The 17,495-nt window shown below is 41.4% G+C and overlaps 1 protein-coding gene across 8 annotated transcripts in view; it reads left to right on the top strand.

Moving 5' to 3' along the window:
- The first annotated feature begins 2,043 nt into the window (after nt 1–2,043).
- ANKRD50 (ankyrin repeat domain 50) overlaps nt 2,044–17,495 on the top strand; it is a 49,138-nt gene continuing 33,686 nt past the window's right edge. For 2 of the 8 annotated variants that reach the window (XR_012158551.2, XM_073341077.2), the window contains exons 1-2: nt 2,044–2,174; nt 3,350–4,575. Coding sequence is in view for 3 of the 8 variants with exons in the window: in XM_073341077.2 (XP_073197178.1) it covers nt 4,097–4,575 (479 nt within the window). In the remaining 5 variants the exon portion in view is untranslated. Of the gene's footprint in view, nt 2,175–2,210; nt 2,356–2,633; nt 2,959–3,349; nt 4,576–5,333; nt 5,386–5,974; nt 6,102–7,793; nt 7,989–17,495 lie in introns of those variants that run through there. The other 6 variants (XM_073341083.2, XM_073341082.2, XM_073341080.2 and 3 more) reach the window with 6 other exon arrangements.

Genomic DNA, 17,495 nt, shown 5'->3' with positions numbered 1-17,495 from the left:
CCTTCTCTCTCTATCCAAATTGTGTGTGCATCACGTTGAAAATTCAATCTGAAATCATACGCAAAAATGGGAGGCTGAGTTCCACACTCCCGTTCTTTCTGCTTTTGTGAGAGGCACTTCCTTTCTTTCCTGCATCCCACCTGTGCTCAACGGGGAGGAAAGAGCTCTTTCTCTCCTTCTCCCTTTTGTCACTCTACCACCTTCTTCTTTACTTCCTCTGCCCCCTGTAATCACTATCTCCTGTTCTCTCCATGGTTGATTTATTCCTTGTCACCCTATTCCCTCATTTTTCCTCTTTTTTGCCACTGTTCTGCTTGAAGCAGGGAAGCAATGTCCTTGCAAGTGTGTTGCACTGCCTTATCCTCACTCCCCAGAGTGACTCCAGATGGCAAGTCATCTTCTGCCCCATAGGAGACTGTCAGTAGTGCTTTTCCCTTGCTCTGACACTCCTTCCTGTGCTCTATGAATGGGACAGAGACTGTTCTAAGCTCTTTCACTCCCCATAAAGTGTGGGCTCTTTGGCTCTGCTGAACAACAGCATATCATCCCTCCTAGCAGCAGCAGACTGGGAAAAGCTATGATTTTAGCTTAAATGAATCATGAGCAGCAAGGGAAAACTGTCCAAAATCACATTACTGCAAGTAATTTGTGAGAGTTGGCTTGGCAAGGCTGCGCTGTCAGCGAAATGAAATTTGGTGTCTGAAATGGGACAACTCAGTGTAAAATGAGAAAAGGCAATGAAGTGCCAAGAGAGAGAGCTTATCAGGTTTGGGTTTAGTTAAACAAAAAAGAATTCAAGGGATATAGCAAATCTAAATGCATTATTTCTGCATCTGTACAGTCAGAATTGCTGTTTTGTGAGCTTTCTGTTTAATCTTAATCTTTTGTACTTTGCTGTGAACTATGTGTTTCTGGCAACTAACAGTTTTGGGTGGTGGTTTGTAGACCTATGTAAACAGACTGAGAACAGGCACGTGGAGCAGAGCCTCCAACCCTGGGCTGCTGCCACCTGCAGGGCTTCCCCAGCTGAACAAGAGAAGCTGCTCTAAGGAAAACTAGCGGTAGGAAGCTTTCTAGCCTGCCACACCTCCCCTGTGGGTAGGGATGCTGGAAAAATTTGTACAGCGGGGGTGCTGAGAGCCATTGAACCAAACTGTAAACCATGTATGTACTGGAAACCACTTCAAGCCAGGGGGTACAGCAACACCTCCAGCTCCTATGCCTGTGGGAGGCTGTGCAGGGGAGTAGGTGAGCTGGGGGTGGTGGTGGCTGGTGGAGCCTTTATTAAACGGTGTGCCACTACACAAAATCCTGGTGGTCGTGGTGCTGGCCGGGTCAGCAAGCCCAAATGTGGGGTGCACCTTGTGATTTAAAAATGCAGGACCCATTAAAGTGCTGCGGCTGCGGGCTTTCTCCATGCAGTGACCGCTTGTAACAATTCAGCATTAGCAGTGCCCGGGAGCCCACATTTGGGTATTTACTAAGGTTGTAAAATGAGGATGTGACCCTCCCCACAAACAATGGGCAGGCGGGACTCGGGAGGGGGCTCCCATGATCACCCCCCCCCAACTATTGCAGGAGCCCCCAGCGGCAGGTGCCAGCCACGCAATAGCTATGGGGCGGGAAGTACTGCTGAGGGGAAGGGGCTGCCCCCTGCGAACGGCTGCTGAGTGCGTGGAGAGATTGCTGCTACCCCTGCGACCGCGCTATAGGTGGCGGGGCTGAGATCCCCGGCTATTGCCGATAGTTGGGGGGGGGGGGGGGCAGGCGACGCACGCTGCAGGACAAAGCCCCAGGCGGGGGGGCAGGGTGGGTGATGAGGCGGTAGAAGGATACGAGCTACTCAACTCATCTCCCTCCGCCCCGAACTATTTCTTTCCCCAGATGTCACGCAGCATCTGTCCCACCACGCCCCCCCCCCCAACCGCCGTCGCACGCGCGAGGGGCAGGGGGCGGGGCCGCTGCCGAGAGGAGGGGGAAGAGGCAGGGCTGAGAGGGGAAGGGGCGCGGCCCGAGCGCAGGGGCTGGGGCGGGTCAGGGAGGAGCCGAGCGGACCAGACGGGCTGAGACAGTCACGGACGTCAGGGCTCGGCAGCGAGAACAAGGGAGGGGACGGGGCAGAGACGCGCCGTGCGGGAGCAGCGGCCGGCGGGGAGCGGAGGTGGCCGGGGAAGGTAACCGAGCAGCCGCGGAGGCCCCTTCCCGAGGAGCCGGGCTGGGGGAGCCGGGCGGCGGCGGCTCCTGGTGCAGTCGCCGCCGCTGCCGGAGCCGCCGCCGTTGCTTCCGTCCGACCCTGCGGCAGAGCGAGCGGGGGCTGAGCCTGTGTCTGTAGCTGCGGCTGCCGCTCGAGCCGGGGTAGGGCGAAACCCGGCGTGTGGCCGCGGGCGTGAGCCCGGGGCCGGGCGGGGAGCCGGGGAGGTTCAGAGGGCCCAGGGGCTTGGACAAGTCGAGCGCACCCGGGAAGGAGGAGGAGGAGGAGGAGGGGCGCGGGGCTGCTGCTGGCTGGGATCTTTGTGCCGGGCGCTGTGTGCTCACAGGCGGTTTCTGCTGCGTGGGGCCGGGGGGAGGGACAGGGCGTGTGTCTCTGGTGTGGTGTGTATGAGACGCAGACGGGGGGGGGGGGGGGGAGAGAGCTCACAGCTGCTCATTTCGACAGTCCTGGTGTAAAAATGTAGCTCGACCAGCCAGGACCTGGTGAAGTGACTCTTTAGCCCTGCCTGTGTATCAGCTGAAATGTAAAAACCTGCACTGGGGACCTAAAGCAAAGAACCAAAAAAGAAAGAATACTGAACCCAGCCAGAGGGAATAGTACCGATAACAGAAATGTGCTGCACAAGAATAAACCATAGGTTGTTAGCGGTGGATGTATTAAAATGGGACTCCAAGAGGCTGCTGTGTGCCCTAATGCATACAAATCATGAACAAAGAAGTGTGTAAAGAGAGCTGTGGACAGCACTGGTATGTAAAAATACACCTGGCAGTAGAGAAAGCAAGTAAAAGGATAATCAAATGAACAAATGTTGGTAGGGAAGGACGTTCAGGATAATAGGGTGCATGTGTCTCCTTAGGATCAGTGGGAGGCTTACTTTCCTTGGTGTGGTTTTGAGGTCACTTTAAAGCCAATCAAAGGATGTGAATGTGACTAATGGTAGCTGGTACCCACAGCAGAAGTAGGAGAACCTTGACTAAACTTATTTCTCCTCAGTAAGTTTGAGATTAACTTTAAGACTTTCAGAAATTGGTACAAATGGGGAATATGAGTTCTTGGTTTTAGCAGATGTATAGTAAAATCATGATGTGATTTCTTGCACCTGGAGTTAAAATCATTGTCTTGTTCTTTATTTCATAGGTCCAGAGAAGAACTTTTTGACATCTTGCAATTGAGATCTCTGAGAAAGAGTTGAGGAAGAATTCAAGATCTGGAAGGAAGCACTTGTCCTACATTAAGGAGGTGTTAACATTTTCAGCTCTGCTACATAAGAGACCATAATTTGAAGCACTTCCCTGGTACTTGCCCAGATGTATGAAGCCTGCAAGGTTTGGTATTTATATTGATCAATTCACAAGAAGTGGTACAGATCTACGTGTTTGCAATATAAATTTTACATTTTGAAGAAAAAAATCTTCTGTAGAGACTCCTCAGAAGCTGTATTTTACTGTGGACAGCTTTTTCTCAATGTGAATCCAGAAAGATTAATGTTTGGAATTGAGAGGCATCTAATACATACTGAAAAAAAGTCTTTCAGTTTCTTCAGATGCATTGTCTCCTGTACTCTGGGAACATGCACAACTGTATAAACTACAGGTGTAGTCATGGAATTGTTACCTTTTGAGCCATATGAGAAGTATTATTGAGCCTTTGGTACCAGGCATCGCTTCGCCACGTAAGCAGTTGAACAGCTACACTCTAATCATGATAAAGCATTTGAATGGAATGACTCTGATTGTCTTATAAAGAGGCTATTTTACAAGAAGGGTTAACTCATTGTCACCCTTTGGCTGGTTCCATGCAGAAGATGGATCCTTATATCCAGACTTTAAGATGTTGAAGATGTATTGCTGCTTATGACCAATCCCAGGGACAAAGGTCTACAAAATGGCTCAAACAAGCTTGCTACAAGGGAAGCAGTTTTACTGTAGGGAGTGGGTTTTCCACAAGCTTCAGCACTGCCTTCAGGAGAAAGCTAACTGCAGCAACACTGCTGCCAACAAACCATCTCTTGTAGCAAGTTCTGGGAATAATGCTAGTGTTGTCTCGGGGAAAGGAACTGCCTGGGGGGTGTTGTTGGTAGGAGGGCCTGGTAGTGGGAAGACAGCCCTCAGTACTGAATTATTGTGGCCAAGCTCACCTGCAAGCCTACAAAGAGGCTTGCATCGCCAAGCTCTAGCTTTCCACTTCTGCAGGGCCCAAGATTCTGATACACTGTGTGTAGGAGGGTTTATTAGAGGTTTAGTTACCCAAATCTGCCGCAGTGGACTCATCCAGGGATATGAAGACAAACTAAGAGATCCTGCAGTTCAAAGTCTCTTGCAACCTGGGGAATGTGAGAGGAATCCTGCTGAAGCATTTAAAAGGTAAAAATAAAACCATGTTGTGTTTATATAGTGCCTAGAGCCTAGAGCACTTAACAGACAGGAAAAATATGCTTGTTGATGTTTATGGATTGCTCTCCTAGCTTCCAAAATTGTCATGGGGGGAAAAAATCTAACTTCCTGTTCTCATAGCTCACATAAATCTTCTTTTCAAAATACAATTATGAATATAAAAAATATCCAGAGCTATAATATTTTTGGAGGGATAGGGCCTTAAAGAATAGCTACTGAAGCCCATGGGGGAGGGGGAAGGCAGATTATCCCACATCTCCATAGTTCAGAGGAATTGTAAGAATTCTGCAGTATTGGTACTTGCCACTGTCAGACAGGATAGTGGACAAGGTAGACCTTAAGAATTGCCATCCTGCATCAAACCCCGGCTTGTATCCCACAAGATCAGGTAGGAAAAAGATTAATTTTAATTTAACAATCTCACTTAAATATGCATAGATAGCACTAAATTCATATAACTACTTACAGAATTACCACTTTTTCACACTATAAGGTGGTACAGAATCATAACTATTCTTTCAGTTGATATTTAAAAAAAACTATGGAATCCATACTCTGTGTAGAAATAACTTTTAAGATGTGTGCATTAATTTTTTTAGCAAAATCATAGAAACTGAATAACTGAGTGCAATCACTAGCTCAACATTGCAGTATTCATTTTTGCCATCAGTGCTCCTTGCAATACAAAAATGTGTTCAGCATACTGTTTGAAAGCTTTTTATCCGCAGAAGGAACATTGATGATCATTGTTTGTAAAGCAACTTACAGAAAGATCTTCAGGTGTGTATAATTGATCACAGCACTAGACCCTCCTTTTTTTGGTATAGCTGCATAAGAGGTTAATTTAATGTAAACAATTAAAATGAAGGGAAAAAACAGTAAAGACAGTGACTCAATACAGTATTTGTAGTGGAATACTGGCATTTTTACCAGTAGGTCATTAGTATGAAACTTTCCCAAGTTAACAGTAGCTACGTCATGGCTTTCAAGTGGCCTGTGTGAACGTTTTAGTGGTCTCTGAAGTCTAAGTGGATTAATGTCCACATTACGAAAATCACTAAAAGAATTTTTCCTTTCAGTCTCAGCCGAAGGGTTAGCTAAATAGCCACTGAAACTGAAGAACAGTACCTGATCACACTGGCAAAGTGGAATGAGGGAAGCTTGCATTACAGTACCTGTTCTGTTTTTGCCCTGTGGATAAATAGGATTTTAAGTCTCCAGCGCTTTCAAACCAACATTTTTCACAAGCATTAAGTTGATCATACCTTCTTTTCCTTCCTCACCCCCCACAGCTCCCCCCAGTTAAAGTTTAAAATAGTTACTATTATAAGCTTGTTTAGATTTATAAACAAAATATTTTTCATTCTAGGCTATGAACTTGCAACAGGGTTTGCATGGGCAGAACCCTGCTTCTGCATGGGCAGAACCCTGCTTCTGCATGGAACCCACTGACTCTGCCCATCAGGGGCTAGTGCTGGTGCCTGATTTAAAGATAGGTATTGGTCACTTTCACTTCTGGTAGCTGTAAACAGAGAAATGGAATTATACTACTAGCACTGGGAGTACTAAACTGAAGTGTGGATGTGAGAATTTGAGATTGTAAAGGTACTGAAAAACAAAGTTAAAAAGGCGAGAGAGATTAGGAGCTGCAGATGCTTAAAACTATTTATGCATAGTGAACAATATAATTGTAACAGTATAATTGTGAAAAATGAGGCTTTTCAAATGTATTATTTTTTAATTCCTTTTCTTCAAAAAGGTAAAATCAAGTAAACTAATTCATTCAGTTTAATATATTAACCTTCTTTCTCCCACCCATTTATAATCTTTTGAAACTGTTCCTAAAACTGGATGCACAATTGAAAGAGAAATGAGATCAAGAGTGTGGGAAAACTTGAGCAGGCCTCCTGATAAATATCAGTCACTGGATGTAAAACTAAAAGAAGGAATTGCTGCTGGTAGTACTGCTTTTGGGCACTCCTCTTGATAAGCACATTTTTCTATCACAAAATAGTTCGGGAATGAACACATTTGCAGCTGAAGTTCTTTGCTTTAGATTATTGTTTGTCTTACCTTCACTCCTTGTTGCTGTTTCCTTTAGATGTTCTAGATTCAAAAGACTGCAAGGATCAAAGCTTTAAATTTAATTTAATTGCAGAAAATGTCAGATGAAGCTATGCTATCTGTACTTGTTAGAAGTCTAAAGTTAAAATAAGAGACTTCAACAGGGGCAAAGAGTTTTTTGGAATGAGTACCTGAAGTTAGGTTCATATGTTATTTTTAGACACTCCATTATGACTAAATTCTAGACGCTTGAAAATTGGACCACTTTATGTAACTTAGTTTGTCTACCTTGGATCACTCTGCTGGTTTAGTTAGTTGGCACTTATAAAGTGCTTCTAATATTGATGCAGCTATACTGGCAGACCTATGCTTTGTATTAGTATAGTAAACCTACCCCCAGGGGAGAGACATGCCGGCACAGCTGTGTCAGTCAGGGATGACACCTCTTCCCATCTCTGACTGAGCTAAATATGCCAGCAGAAGCTTATATTGTAGACCTGGCCTCAGTATGGATTTGAGCCTAACTTTAAGCATCCAGTGTTGAAAAACATGGGCAGTATTAATAAAAAATTACCCTTATGCTTCAAGCACTACATTACTGGTACAGTATTCATTTTCTTGAAAAATATATTGGTTATTTAAATGACTTGTAAAGTCCTAATTTGGAATAGCGGTTTTTCATATTAGGTTGATCCTGAGTATTTAAACTTTGAAACTATATAAACTTTCAAAACTATATAGACTGTTTGTGTTTTCAAAGTTTAAATGTGAAATGATTGAAAATAGTCCCTGTTGGCCAAGGGAATGAAGACTAAACATGGTCCTAAATCAGTGTTCCCTGCTGTTACACTTTCAGTTCTTGTATTGGATTCTCCCAGTCCTCTTTGTCTTTTTAATGTCTTCCTCCCAGGTCTGTGCTTTTTGCCTCCCTGTCCTCAGATCACACTTCTGTACATGGTGCTTCACTAGTGAGCTTGCTGTAGCACTAATAGTGAAGCAAATGCAGTTGCCCCTTTCTGCTGCTGAGGGCTCAGGATATAGACCCAGTAATGGAGGGAGGAAAGCAGGAAGGAAGAAGCAAGAGTCTGCCTCTCCTTTTTATCCTATTTCCTTATCCCTCACAGAACACCTCCAATCTCAGCAGAGTAACATGCCTATGCTCTTTCTGCACACACATCTTTTCCACTGGTGCCAGCAGGAGCATTATGACAGTGACAAGATTCTGCTCTGCTCTGCTGATACCACTAAGTGTTTTATACAAAGGAGCAACTCGGGTACAGATGTAATCTTCTGTGGGATTCCCTTGCTCCTGAAACAAGGTAAACCCCTTATTCTTTGTGGATTTAAAGGTGCAGAGCACAGTTTAAATGAAAAAAAAAATGGAGTAAAGGTTGAAGTAAAAGAGACCAGAAACTAATAAAATGAAAGGGAGGAGGGAAGGGGGGAACTAAAAATAAGATTGCATAATATAGGGAATTTAAAAAGGCCCGAGGGGTAAAAATTGAAGTCAGTGGGAACTTGAATCTGCTAGTATATCTTAATGAAATTTCCCCTCATGTTAAAATTCAAAGAGGTTTAGAATACTTTTACTACTTACTATACGGCGGCTGTTTGGATGGTCTGTGGCTGTGAGAGGGAAAGATTCAATGGTCTCAGTGCTCACATGTCCACATTATGCAGCCTTCTTCTTTAACTGGCATAAATTAGCTTATTTACTTGACCATCTCAGCCAGTGTTGGAAGAATAGTTGTTTCCCTAACCATTCAATATTGTCATTCTAGGTCAGGCAGTGAGGTACATTGTCAAGGTGGGGTAGTAGGCAAGTTTGTACTTCTCGTAATGCAGGTACAACAGTCACCAGTGTACGACCAGACTCCACTGCTGTTAATATAATACTTTTCTCAAGCACTACTGTGTAGGTATTTAAAATGCACCTATCACCATGCTATGTGGATAGTAAATAATACTTTCACTTCTAATTTCCATAAATTGAGTGGTTATTTATTGAATGTTACAGTGCAATGGTTAGCTGCAACATAAGTTAAAGTTGTGTTTAATGGGAGCTTATCTCTTTCAAAACAAAACATTGAAATGGCAAAAATCAAAACAAAATATAAACTTGGAGTGCTATTTGAATTGTGCGTGGTAGTTTGAAACTAATAGTTCATATATCACCACCTTTGGCAATTCTCCTGGCCCCTTACTTTCCTTTGTACCCCTTTTTAAAGAAATTTCAAATACTCTGGGATCTGTCCTTTGGCCATATTGCTCCTCATATGCTGATTTCTAGAATATCCATTATACAGAAGTAGTGTTTGCCTGTAGTATATTCTATAATATTTTTGCCAGAATGGAAAATAGCTGCATCAAAGCAAGCCTGCTGAATCTTCATTTAGGATGGAGTTGAAAGTGAGCTGGGGGAGAGAAATTCGTCGACTACACTTATAGCCCAGGAGAAATTTCCGGGAGCTGGGAAAGAGGACAAGAAGAATTCAAGTCTTCTAACTTTTTAAATTCCCAGGCAGTTAGCTACCTTTGTTATTGATTAAGGCCATGAATACCAAGATATGAGAAGATAAGGGAAGAGCTGCTCCAAGTCTGTGTTGCATGGAATTCTTCATGGAAGTTCCTGTAGCTGATAGGTTGTCATCTGTGCTAAACATAGAGGGTTCTTCTTCATACGCTTGCTTTTAAATAGGGATTAAACTTTCATGGAAGCATAACCTAGTGTGGCATGTCACAGCTCTTCAGGAGGGTTGTCACAGGAGCAATTTCAGCATCACAGGTTCTCCCTCTGATTCCTATGGAGGTTCAGCTCTTCTTGATTCTGGGGAGTTATCCACTGAGGTATAGCAAAAAAATGTGTTTTTTTTTTTAAGGCAAAACAAGGAAATTAATAAACAGAACTACATTTAGTGACAGTTAAGGTTGCAGCAAGATATACACCATCCACCCAAAAAATTCATAGGCATGAAAATGTTAAAGGGAGAGACATCCACATTCTTTGTCATCTTCCCATATTCTAGGGTTCCATAAGGCTTTCACTTCCATTTCCAATGGATATATAAAGACTATATATATTTCTGTTTTGTCAAACATGCATTCTAATGCAAAACCTTAACAGTGTCAGCAGTGTTAAAGCAGTAGAACTTCAAGTGCATGAAATGTGTGACCACGTATGCTGATCTGTTTTATACAAAAGCATAGGAGGTCACTGAACATTTTTTGTTAGGTGCAAGTTTGAAGTTGGGGTATATATTGCTTTTGGGTGTCGGAGTTGGAAACGAAAGCTTATGTAGTACTGGAGTACATCGCTTTGGGCAGCAGTAAATCATATGTCCAGAAGTTGCCATATAAAAGCTGTCATCCTGTACATTTACATGCACATAAGTAACTTCACCTACATTAGTAGCTGTGTTGTTCACTGGAATGACATGTGTTTGAAAAATGTGTAAAGGGCTAGAGCTTTTGTGTTTCATGGTCAGAAATTTGATTTAAAATCTTACTCAATCTGTGTATTCAGTCAGCTTTCTTTAGAGACAAAAGTTTACTGTATATTATTTTTCCTCCTGTTAGCAATATTGACTCTGCAGGGCTATCAGGGAATGAGCTGGATTTTTTTCTGGCTGCTGTATTGTCAACAAAGTTCCAATTTCAGGATGGCTTTTACCTCCCTTTTAAGTGATGAGAACATGCTTTGCTTTCAGATTGAGTTTTACAGGTCTTGCAGTTTGGGGAAAAAAAAATCTACTTATTTACTGAGCAAAAGTGGAGTGGAAGTCCACTGAGAGATCATAAATATACACTACCGCCACAGTCCCTTTTTTTACTGTTGCTTTTCTGAGCATAGTCCCATTTAAAAGCAAATGAGAAGAAATCTTTGGTTTTATTCTTTTATTTATTTATTTTATTGCTCAAGTGTATTAGTATTTTAGTATAACTAGTCAAATGAGAACTGTGAAGAAGCTGTTCTTTTTATAATAGTAATTTGAATGTTCAGGAATTACACAGACTTTATCAAGTAGTTAATTAGTATGTTTCATTGTTTGGACTGTAGTGTCTTAAATTTATTTATTTGAAGCACCTTGCTAGCATGGTGGAAATATATGAACTAGATTGTGCTTTAGATTGATGGTGCTTACTGTTCAATTTTTAAAATACTGATTGTGTAGATCTTCACCATTGAGGCAACAGCCAGTTCCCTTTTGAATGACTGCTGCCATTTCGGGTTCTTGCTGCTTGGACTTTGACGAGTGGGTGTCTGAAACTATGAAGCTCCACATCACTAGCTGCTGAGGCAAGAGTTTTGTCTAGAGATGATCCTGGCTGCTTTGAAGGGGAGTAGGATGGATCTTAGCTATTTTACCCCTCCCCAGTGTTTTGGGTCCATCTCCCTAATGCATAACTACAGTGCTGTCTACTTCATACTGTTTGCCTGCTCTGCTGTTCACAGCTGTCAGCAGTATGAAGTGGATGCTATCTTTGAGAGTTTCACTGATGCTCATAAGTTCAAAATCATAGCTGTGAGAAAGGTCTTACCTTTGAGAGTAAAAGGTGAGGGCATGGCACATTGGTGTTCCAGCTTTTCCTTTTTAATAGAGCTAAGTTTAGTGAAAGACCATACTACCATCAAGGCTGGAAAAAATGACTAGATGTGTATTAGCCAGAGGCCGATATGGAACCAGCTGGACTGTGGTAACCAGCTAGATCTAGTCTGTGGATAGTTGCAGTAGCCTAAAGTTAGGCTGCCGTGAAGTAGGAGGATGTTGATTTTTCTAACAGTGTGCTGTCTGCACTGTGCTCTGTCATCTTTTGTATTTTGCTCTGGAAAAGTCAGGTAACCTGACTCTTCATACCCTGTCCTCTCTTACTTGAGTCTCCTGACTGCTGCAGTGAGGGTCCACTACATCCTTCCCCCTCCTTCCAGGTCCTGGCTGCTGGAAGACACCACCACAATCCTCCCCGGCTTCTACGTGGGTGGTGCTTTTTTTTTGGGGGGGGGGGGGAGACCGTTATCCTCTTTCCCTGTGAATAGCTCCAGGCAGTGTCTGCTGTGATCATAGCTTTCCCAGGCAGCGGCAGAGTGAAATAGTCATGGTTCTTCTCAGCCTTGCTGAGTCCTTTGGGTTCTAAATAGCAGCAATGAAACTGACTTGACTAATTTCTTTCTGCTGCTGTTTGAGAAAGCTCTGAACACATAATAGGCAAATATAAAAGGCCACTCTTTAAAAAGAAAGTATAAAAGTCCACATATGCATGCATGTTTTGTATGTAACAATACTTAAAACAGATATTCTCTTTTCTATAACTCCAGTACCAAAGAGTCAACCATAAAAAAAGTGTTTTTTTTTTGAACTCTTGATCTCTGGTTCTGAAATGTTATGCCAAGAACGTCCACCTTCATCAAGTGGATATGATAGTTTATTTTTAAAATTCAAGTTTATCTACAATAAGACCTTCAGTCAAAAAAAATCTGCATTGTTTTGAAAAAGTGTAAACATAGCAAATATTTCATCTCTTCCTACATATTAAATAGTTTTTGAAGGCTCTGTCTACTGTTACAACACAGGACCTTCTTCTCTGTTTATGGTAAACTGTGCTATTACCTACAAGATCAAAAGATCTTTTGAGATCTAGCTAAAAACACAAAACTGACCAAGACTGTCTCGGTGAGAGAAATAAGGAACAAAGCAAAATAAAATAAGCCCATAAAACTAAACTGTAATTGTATCCACTGTGGATATATACTTTGAAGGCTACAGTATATAAATGCTAAATGTTGTTATAAATCACTAGCTGTCTTGTTAACTTATTACTCTCTGCAACAGTTCACATAGACTATCCTGAATACCGTTCTTCTCTGTGCTTAACCAACTGGACTAAATTAGAAATATGTAGTTACGTGATCTAGTAATTCACTTCCTGGGTTTTGCACTAAAGAACATAGCATTTGACCCCTAGCTTTAATTGTGCAGTAACTTTATTCTAAAGTAGATGTTATTGAAAGTCCAAAATAATGCAAGGACCAGGACACAGACTGAAGATAACTCCAACGCAGAGGTGAAGAAATAATTCTTTCATTGCAAGGAACCAGCACACAAGATTAAAGGGAAATTGACTACTCAAATGGTAGTTCTGACTGAGCCTTTTTTAACTTTCTGTTGTAAAATTGCATGTTTCATAAAGAAAATTCTTATTTTTTTAGTATACATCATTTCTCCACTTTAATGAAACCCTGCTTACTTTGCAATAGGTGGTATACTCCATTTTGAAAGGGTACAAACTAAAACGTGACTATTCTGGATTGCCTGTTACGTTTTTACTTATCACAATTAATAAAACAGTGTCTTGTGTGAAGAATACTGTACTTCCATGTTCTCACTCTCCAGCTTGATGCTCTAGAGTATTAGAAAGTTAAGTATTAAGTTTAAGTACTTGGTGACATTTCTCTAGAAGCTTTTCTGTTTTAGAACCTCTGGTGATGTAATAGTGTTTGTAAGAGTAAGTTGGATTCTTCTCTTTATGTATGGAATCATTGTGAACACATTGAACATAATACCATTTAACCTATTCAGTTTGAATTGCTCTAAGATAGTTTCCCTTAGGGAATTTTAATTATGACAAGTTAGAGACCTTTCTCATCTTGTATTTTAATAGACACTAATGTTTCGTCTTTCATCCACCTAGTGCAATCTTAAATCTTCCATCTTTTCCTGTGAAGTATTTCACAAGTCTAATAGCTCCTGCAGACTAGACTAGAACAGACTAGTATATATTTTAGTGTTTTGAAACCTCTTTCATGTAATCGTAAAAAACAAGACTAGTACTCTTATAATGAATTTCTGTCCACTTGCTTTAAGATGGTGCTACTTAACTAGTCCTGATTTATTTTTTCCCAACAGCCAGGACTTGTGCCAGTGTTTTGAGAGTTGTCAGACAGGTGACTCAGTGTTCAAATTCTTCTTTTAAAAAAAAAAAAAAAAACACACGAAAGATTTAGAACAGGCTTCTGTGAGCTAGCAGAAATTGAGTATGTCAACATAAGCTCCTAGAACTCTGGGAGAAACTAGCATTTAGAACAGGGGTTCTCAAACTGGGGTTTGTGATCCCTCGGGGTCATGAGGTTATTATGTGAGGGGTCACAAGCTGTCAGCCTCTCCCCCAACCCTGCTTCACCTCCAGCATTTATACTAGTGTTAAGTATTCTTAATTTATAAGGGGGGGTTGCACTTCGAGCTTTGCTATGTAAAAGGGGTCACCAATACAAGTTTGAGAACCACTGATTTATTGCTGAAAGCAGAAGTGGAGCAATACTCTGAAGGGGACCTAGCTCTTGTCCTGGAATGGATGTTAATGTGTGGAATGGCCATATATCAGGAAGACTGAGAAATCTGCCTGTGAGGTAGTAATAGCTATTAATTCATTTTAAATTAACGATGCTTCGTAATAGCCACATGTGTATTAGATATAAAGATATATTTCCTGCTTGAAGAATTTATTCTCTTTTCCATTTGTCTTTTAGATTAGGAGACCCAGAGGATGGTGATTATTTGTGTCTTTTTAAATAAAAAGTTGGAGTGGTGGTGGGGATGTTTGCATGGGAGGTGGCCTTTGAAGGTGGTGTAAAGGAAGTGGGTTTTCAAGAGAGTGGGATCCTGTCGCTACACTAAGATGATTCATGGTGTGGGTGGAACGGAAGAAAGCCATACGATACTATCCTTTGCTTTCAAGGTGTGGCAGGTAGGATGTGATCAAAAGATCAGAAAGACTTGCTGGCATGTAAGTGAGCCACACCTTGAAAGTAAGAACAGGAATCTGTTTGCTTTAATAGGTATTTGATGGGTCCAGTGGGGGCTACTAGGGATTTTCAGAAAGGGGGAGGGTAACTGTGGTCCATGTATGGGTCAAGCAAGAAGATTTTGACAGTTGCATTGTAGATGTACTAGAGGGAGAGCAAGAGAGGAAATAGTGGGACCACACAAGAAGAGTTACAGTCCAAAGATTGTTCTATTGATTTGTTCCTTATAAAACAATGAGGAAGGGATGTACATTTTTGGTATTTTATCAATGATGAGCATGGTATAAATACCTAGATACCACATCATTCTGCTGTGTAGCTTCACAAAGAAGTGTCCTAGGAGACAGCAGGAGAGGGTCTATTCATGGGTATATCAGATGTTGGATGCAGTTGGTGAAAGTTTGTATTCTCACCAAACTCAAGAATATACTAGCTATTCCTTTCACCTCCTCTGCTATATAATTTTTAATGATAAGAAACTTAACATGACTGGCATTTTAAACCCTGGTGAAGCAAGAAACTTTTTCCAGTGAATTGCCTTAAAATTTAGGGGACGTTATCTTGGGCATGAGGAGTGGCAGTGGTGGTACAGGTATATTTCATACTAGCTTTGTCCTTGGGATAGTTAGTATCAGGTAAACTATCCAAGCCATTTCATTAACCTATTGCATACCCAGCAGTATGCCGCAATTTCAAAATCAACTCCATTATAGTATCCTACTATGCTGCTGCTTCCTGTTTCAGCCTTCGATCTCACCCTTCATCCCACAAAAATGGAACTGTGATTATTTTCCAGAAAACACGAATTAAGGAATATTCTAACACCTGCATTAATTTGATTCCCAAATATTTTATGCTGACATTTTTCCTTATTTGTTTACTTCCTTTTCCTTTTTTTTGAAGGAAAAACATTCCTCTCTTTAGTGCCCTAAGGCACCCCGTTTATAACCTATTTGTTCCTGTATATGGTAAAGGGGGGAAAAAAGAAAGTGATAGTACAATAACAGCTATCAATTGCCCTGTTCTATTATAGATAATGCTAAAAATGGATCTTACTAAATAAACTATAGAATACATACCAAAGTTAAGTGTGCAGAGTGGACAGTAGATACTATACAAGGATGTATGGAAAGTTAATAAAACCTTTATGTAAGGAACTATCTGCTAGAAATAGAAGGGAGAGAAAGATAAACAAAATAACCACATAGAATGGAATATAAAGACTTCTCTGCCGCTAAGGGCTACTGAAATTAAAGATTGAAAGCAAGCATTTTGACTCAGTAAATGAGGGGAAAAGATATATGGTAAAGCAACAAAAAAGGGAATACTCTACCCCAAGTATACAACCAGGTATGAGATGAATTCCAGCAGAACTCTTTCATGTTAACCAGTATTTTTGGAATTGGACTTGTCAAAAGCTTCATTTTACTGTCCAGCCTGTACACTGAAAACCCCAGAAGATATGTAATTAGACATATGGTGGTCTAGACCCAGTCTGCTGTTCCAAGGTGGCTGAAGAATCCCATGTCACACAGAAATAGTCTCCATAGCTCCCTACCTCCTGAGATCAAATATATTGAAAAGACTAATCTAACATTAAACCCAGATTGTTAACCTGTTGTACCATTACTGAGTCACTTCGTGCATATGCCTTGTGGTAGTGCCTTTTATTACATGATTACAGAACAATCAGAAGTGTAATTACCTAGAATATAAACTCAAAATACATCTGTCAAGAGTCAGAGTGTAGAGTGTATTCTCCTCTAATAGTTCAGTGCCCCAGCTCCTCAGCCTTCCCTCTCCCCACCTTTTCTGTGGTTAATATTTGCTTTGAAAGTCAATATTTATGATATTCTATATAGAAGTCAGTCTCTGCTTATTGTCTGTCTGGGCAATATATAAATCCAGACTAGTCAGATTTGTCATTTGTTAGTTATGTTTCACAGTTTTGTAAAGTGACCAATCTAGAATGCATAAAGCTGTGGGAACTTGGATTCAGTTTAATGTTAGTATGTTCAACTAGATTCATAGATATTTAGGTCAGAAGGGACCATTATGATCATCTAGTCTGACCTCCTGCACAACACAGGCCACAGAATTTCACCCACTACTCCTACAAAAAAAACCTTGCACCTATATCTGTGCTATTGAAGTCCTCAAATCGTAGTTTAAAGACTCGAGAAGCAGAGAATCCTCCAGCAAGTGACCCGTGCCCCATGCTACAGAGGAAGGTGAAAAACCTCCAGGGCCTCTTCCAATCTGCCTGGAGGAAAATTCCTTCCCGACCCCAAATATGGCAATCAGCTAAACCCTGAGCATATGGGCAAGATTCATCAGCCAGATACTACAGAAAATTCTTTCCTGGGTAACTCGGATCTCACCCCATCTAATAGTCCATCCCAGGCCATTGGGCCTATTTACCATGAATATTTAATTACCAAAACCATGTTATCCCATCATATCATCTCCTCCATAAACTTATCGAGTTTAATCTTGAAGCCAGATAGATTTTTTTTTGCCCCCACTGCTTCCCTCGGAAGGCTATTCCAAAGCTTCACTCCTCTCATGGTTAAAAACCTTTGTCTAATTTCTAGTCTAAATTTCCTAGTGGCCAGTTTATATCCATTTGTTCTTGTGTCCACATTGGTACTGAGCTTAAATAATTCCTCTCCCTCTCCGGTATTTATCCCTCTGATATATTTATAGAGAGCAATCATATCTCCCCTCAACCTTCTTTTAGTTAGGCTAAACAAGCCAAGCTCCCTGAGTCTCCTTTCATAAGACAAGTTTTCCATTCCTTGGATCATCCTAATAGCCCTTCTCTGTACCTGTTCCAGTTTGATTTCATCCTTCTTAAACATGGGAGACCAGAACTGCACACAGTATTCCAGGTGAGGTCTCACCAGTGCCTTGTATAACGGTACTAAAACCTCCTTATCCCTACTGGAAATACCTCTCCTGATGCATCCCAAGACCGCATTAGCTTTTTTCACAGCCATATCATATTGGCGGTTCATAGTCATCCTAT

Source organism: Lepidochelys kempii, chromosome 4 (genome assembly GCF_965140285.1).
Source record: "Lepidochelys kempii isolate rLepKem1 chromosome 4, rLepKem1.hap1, whole genome shotgun sequence".
NCBI classification, from domain to species: domain Eukaryota; kingdom Metazoa; phylum Chordata; order Testudines; family Cheloniidae; genus Lepidochelys; species Lepidochelys kempii.
This window is presented reverse-complemented; position numbering and strand designations above follow the sequence as displayed.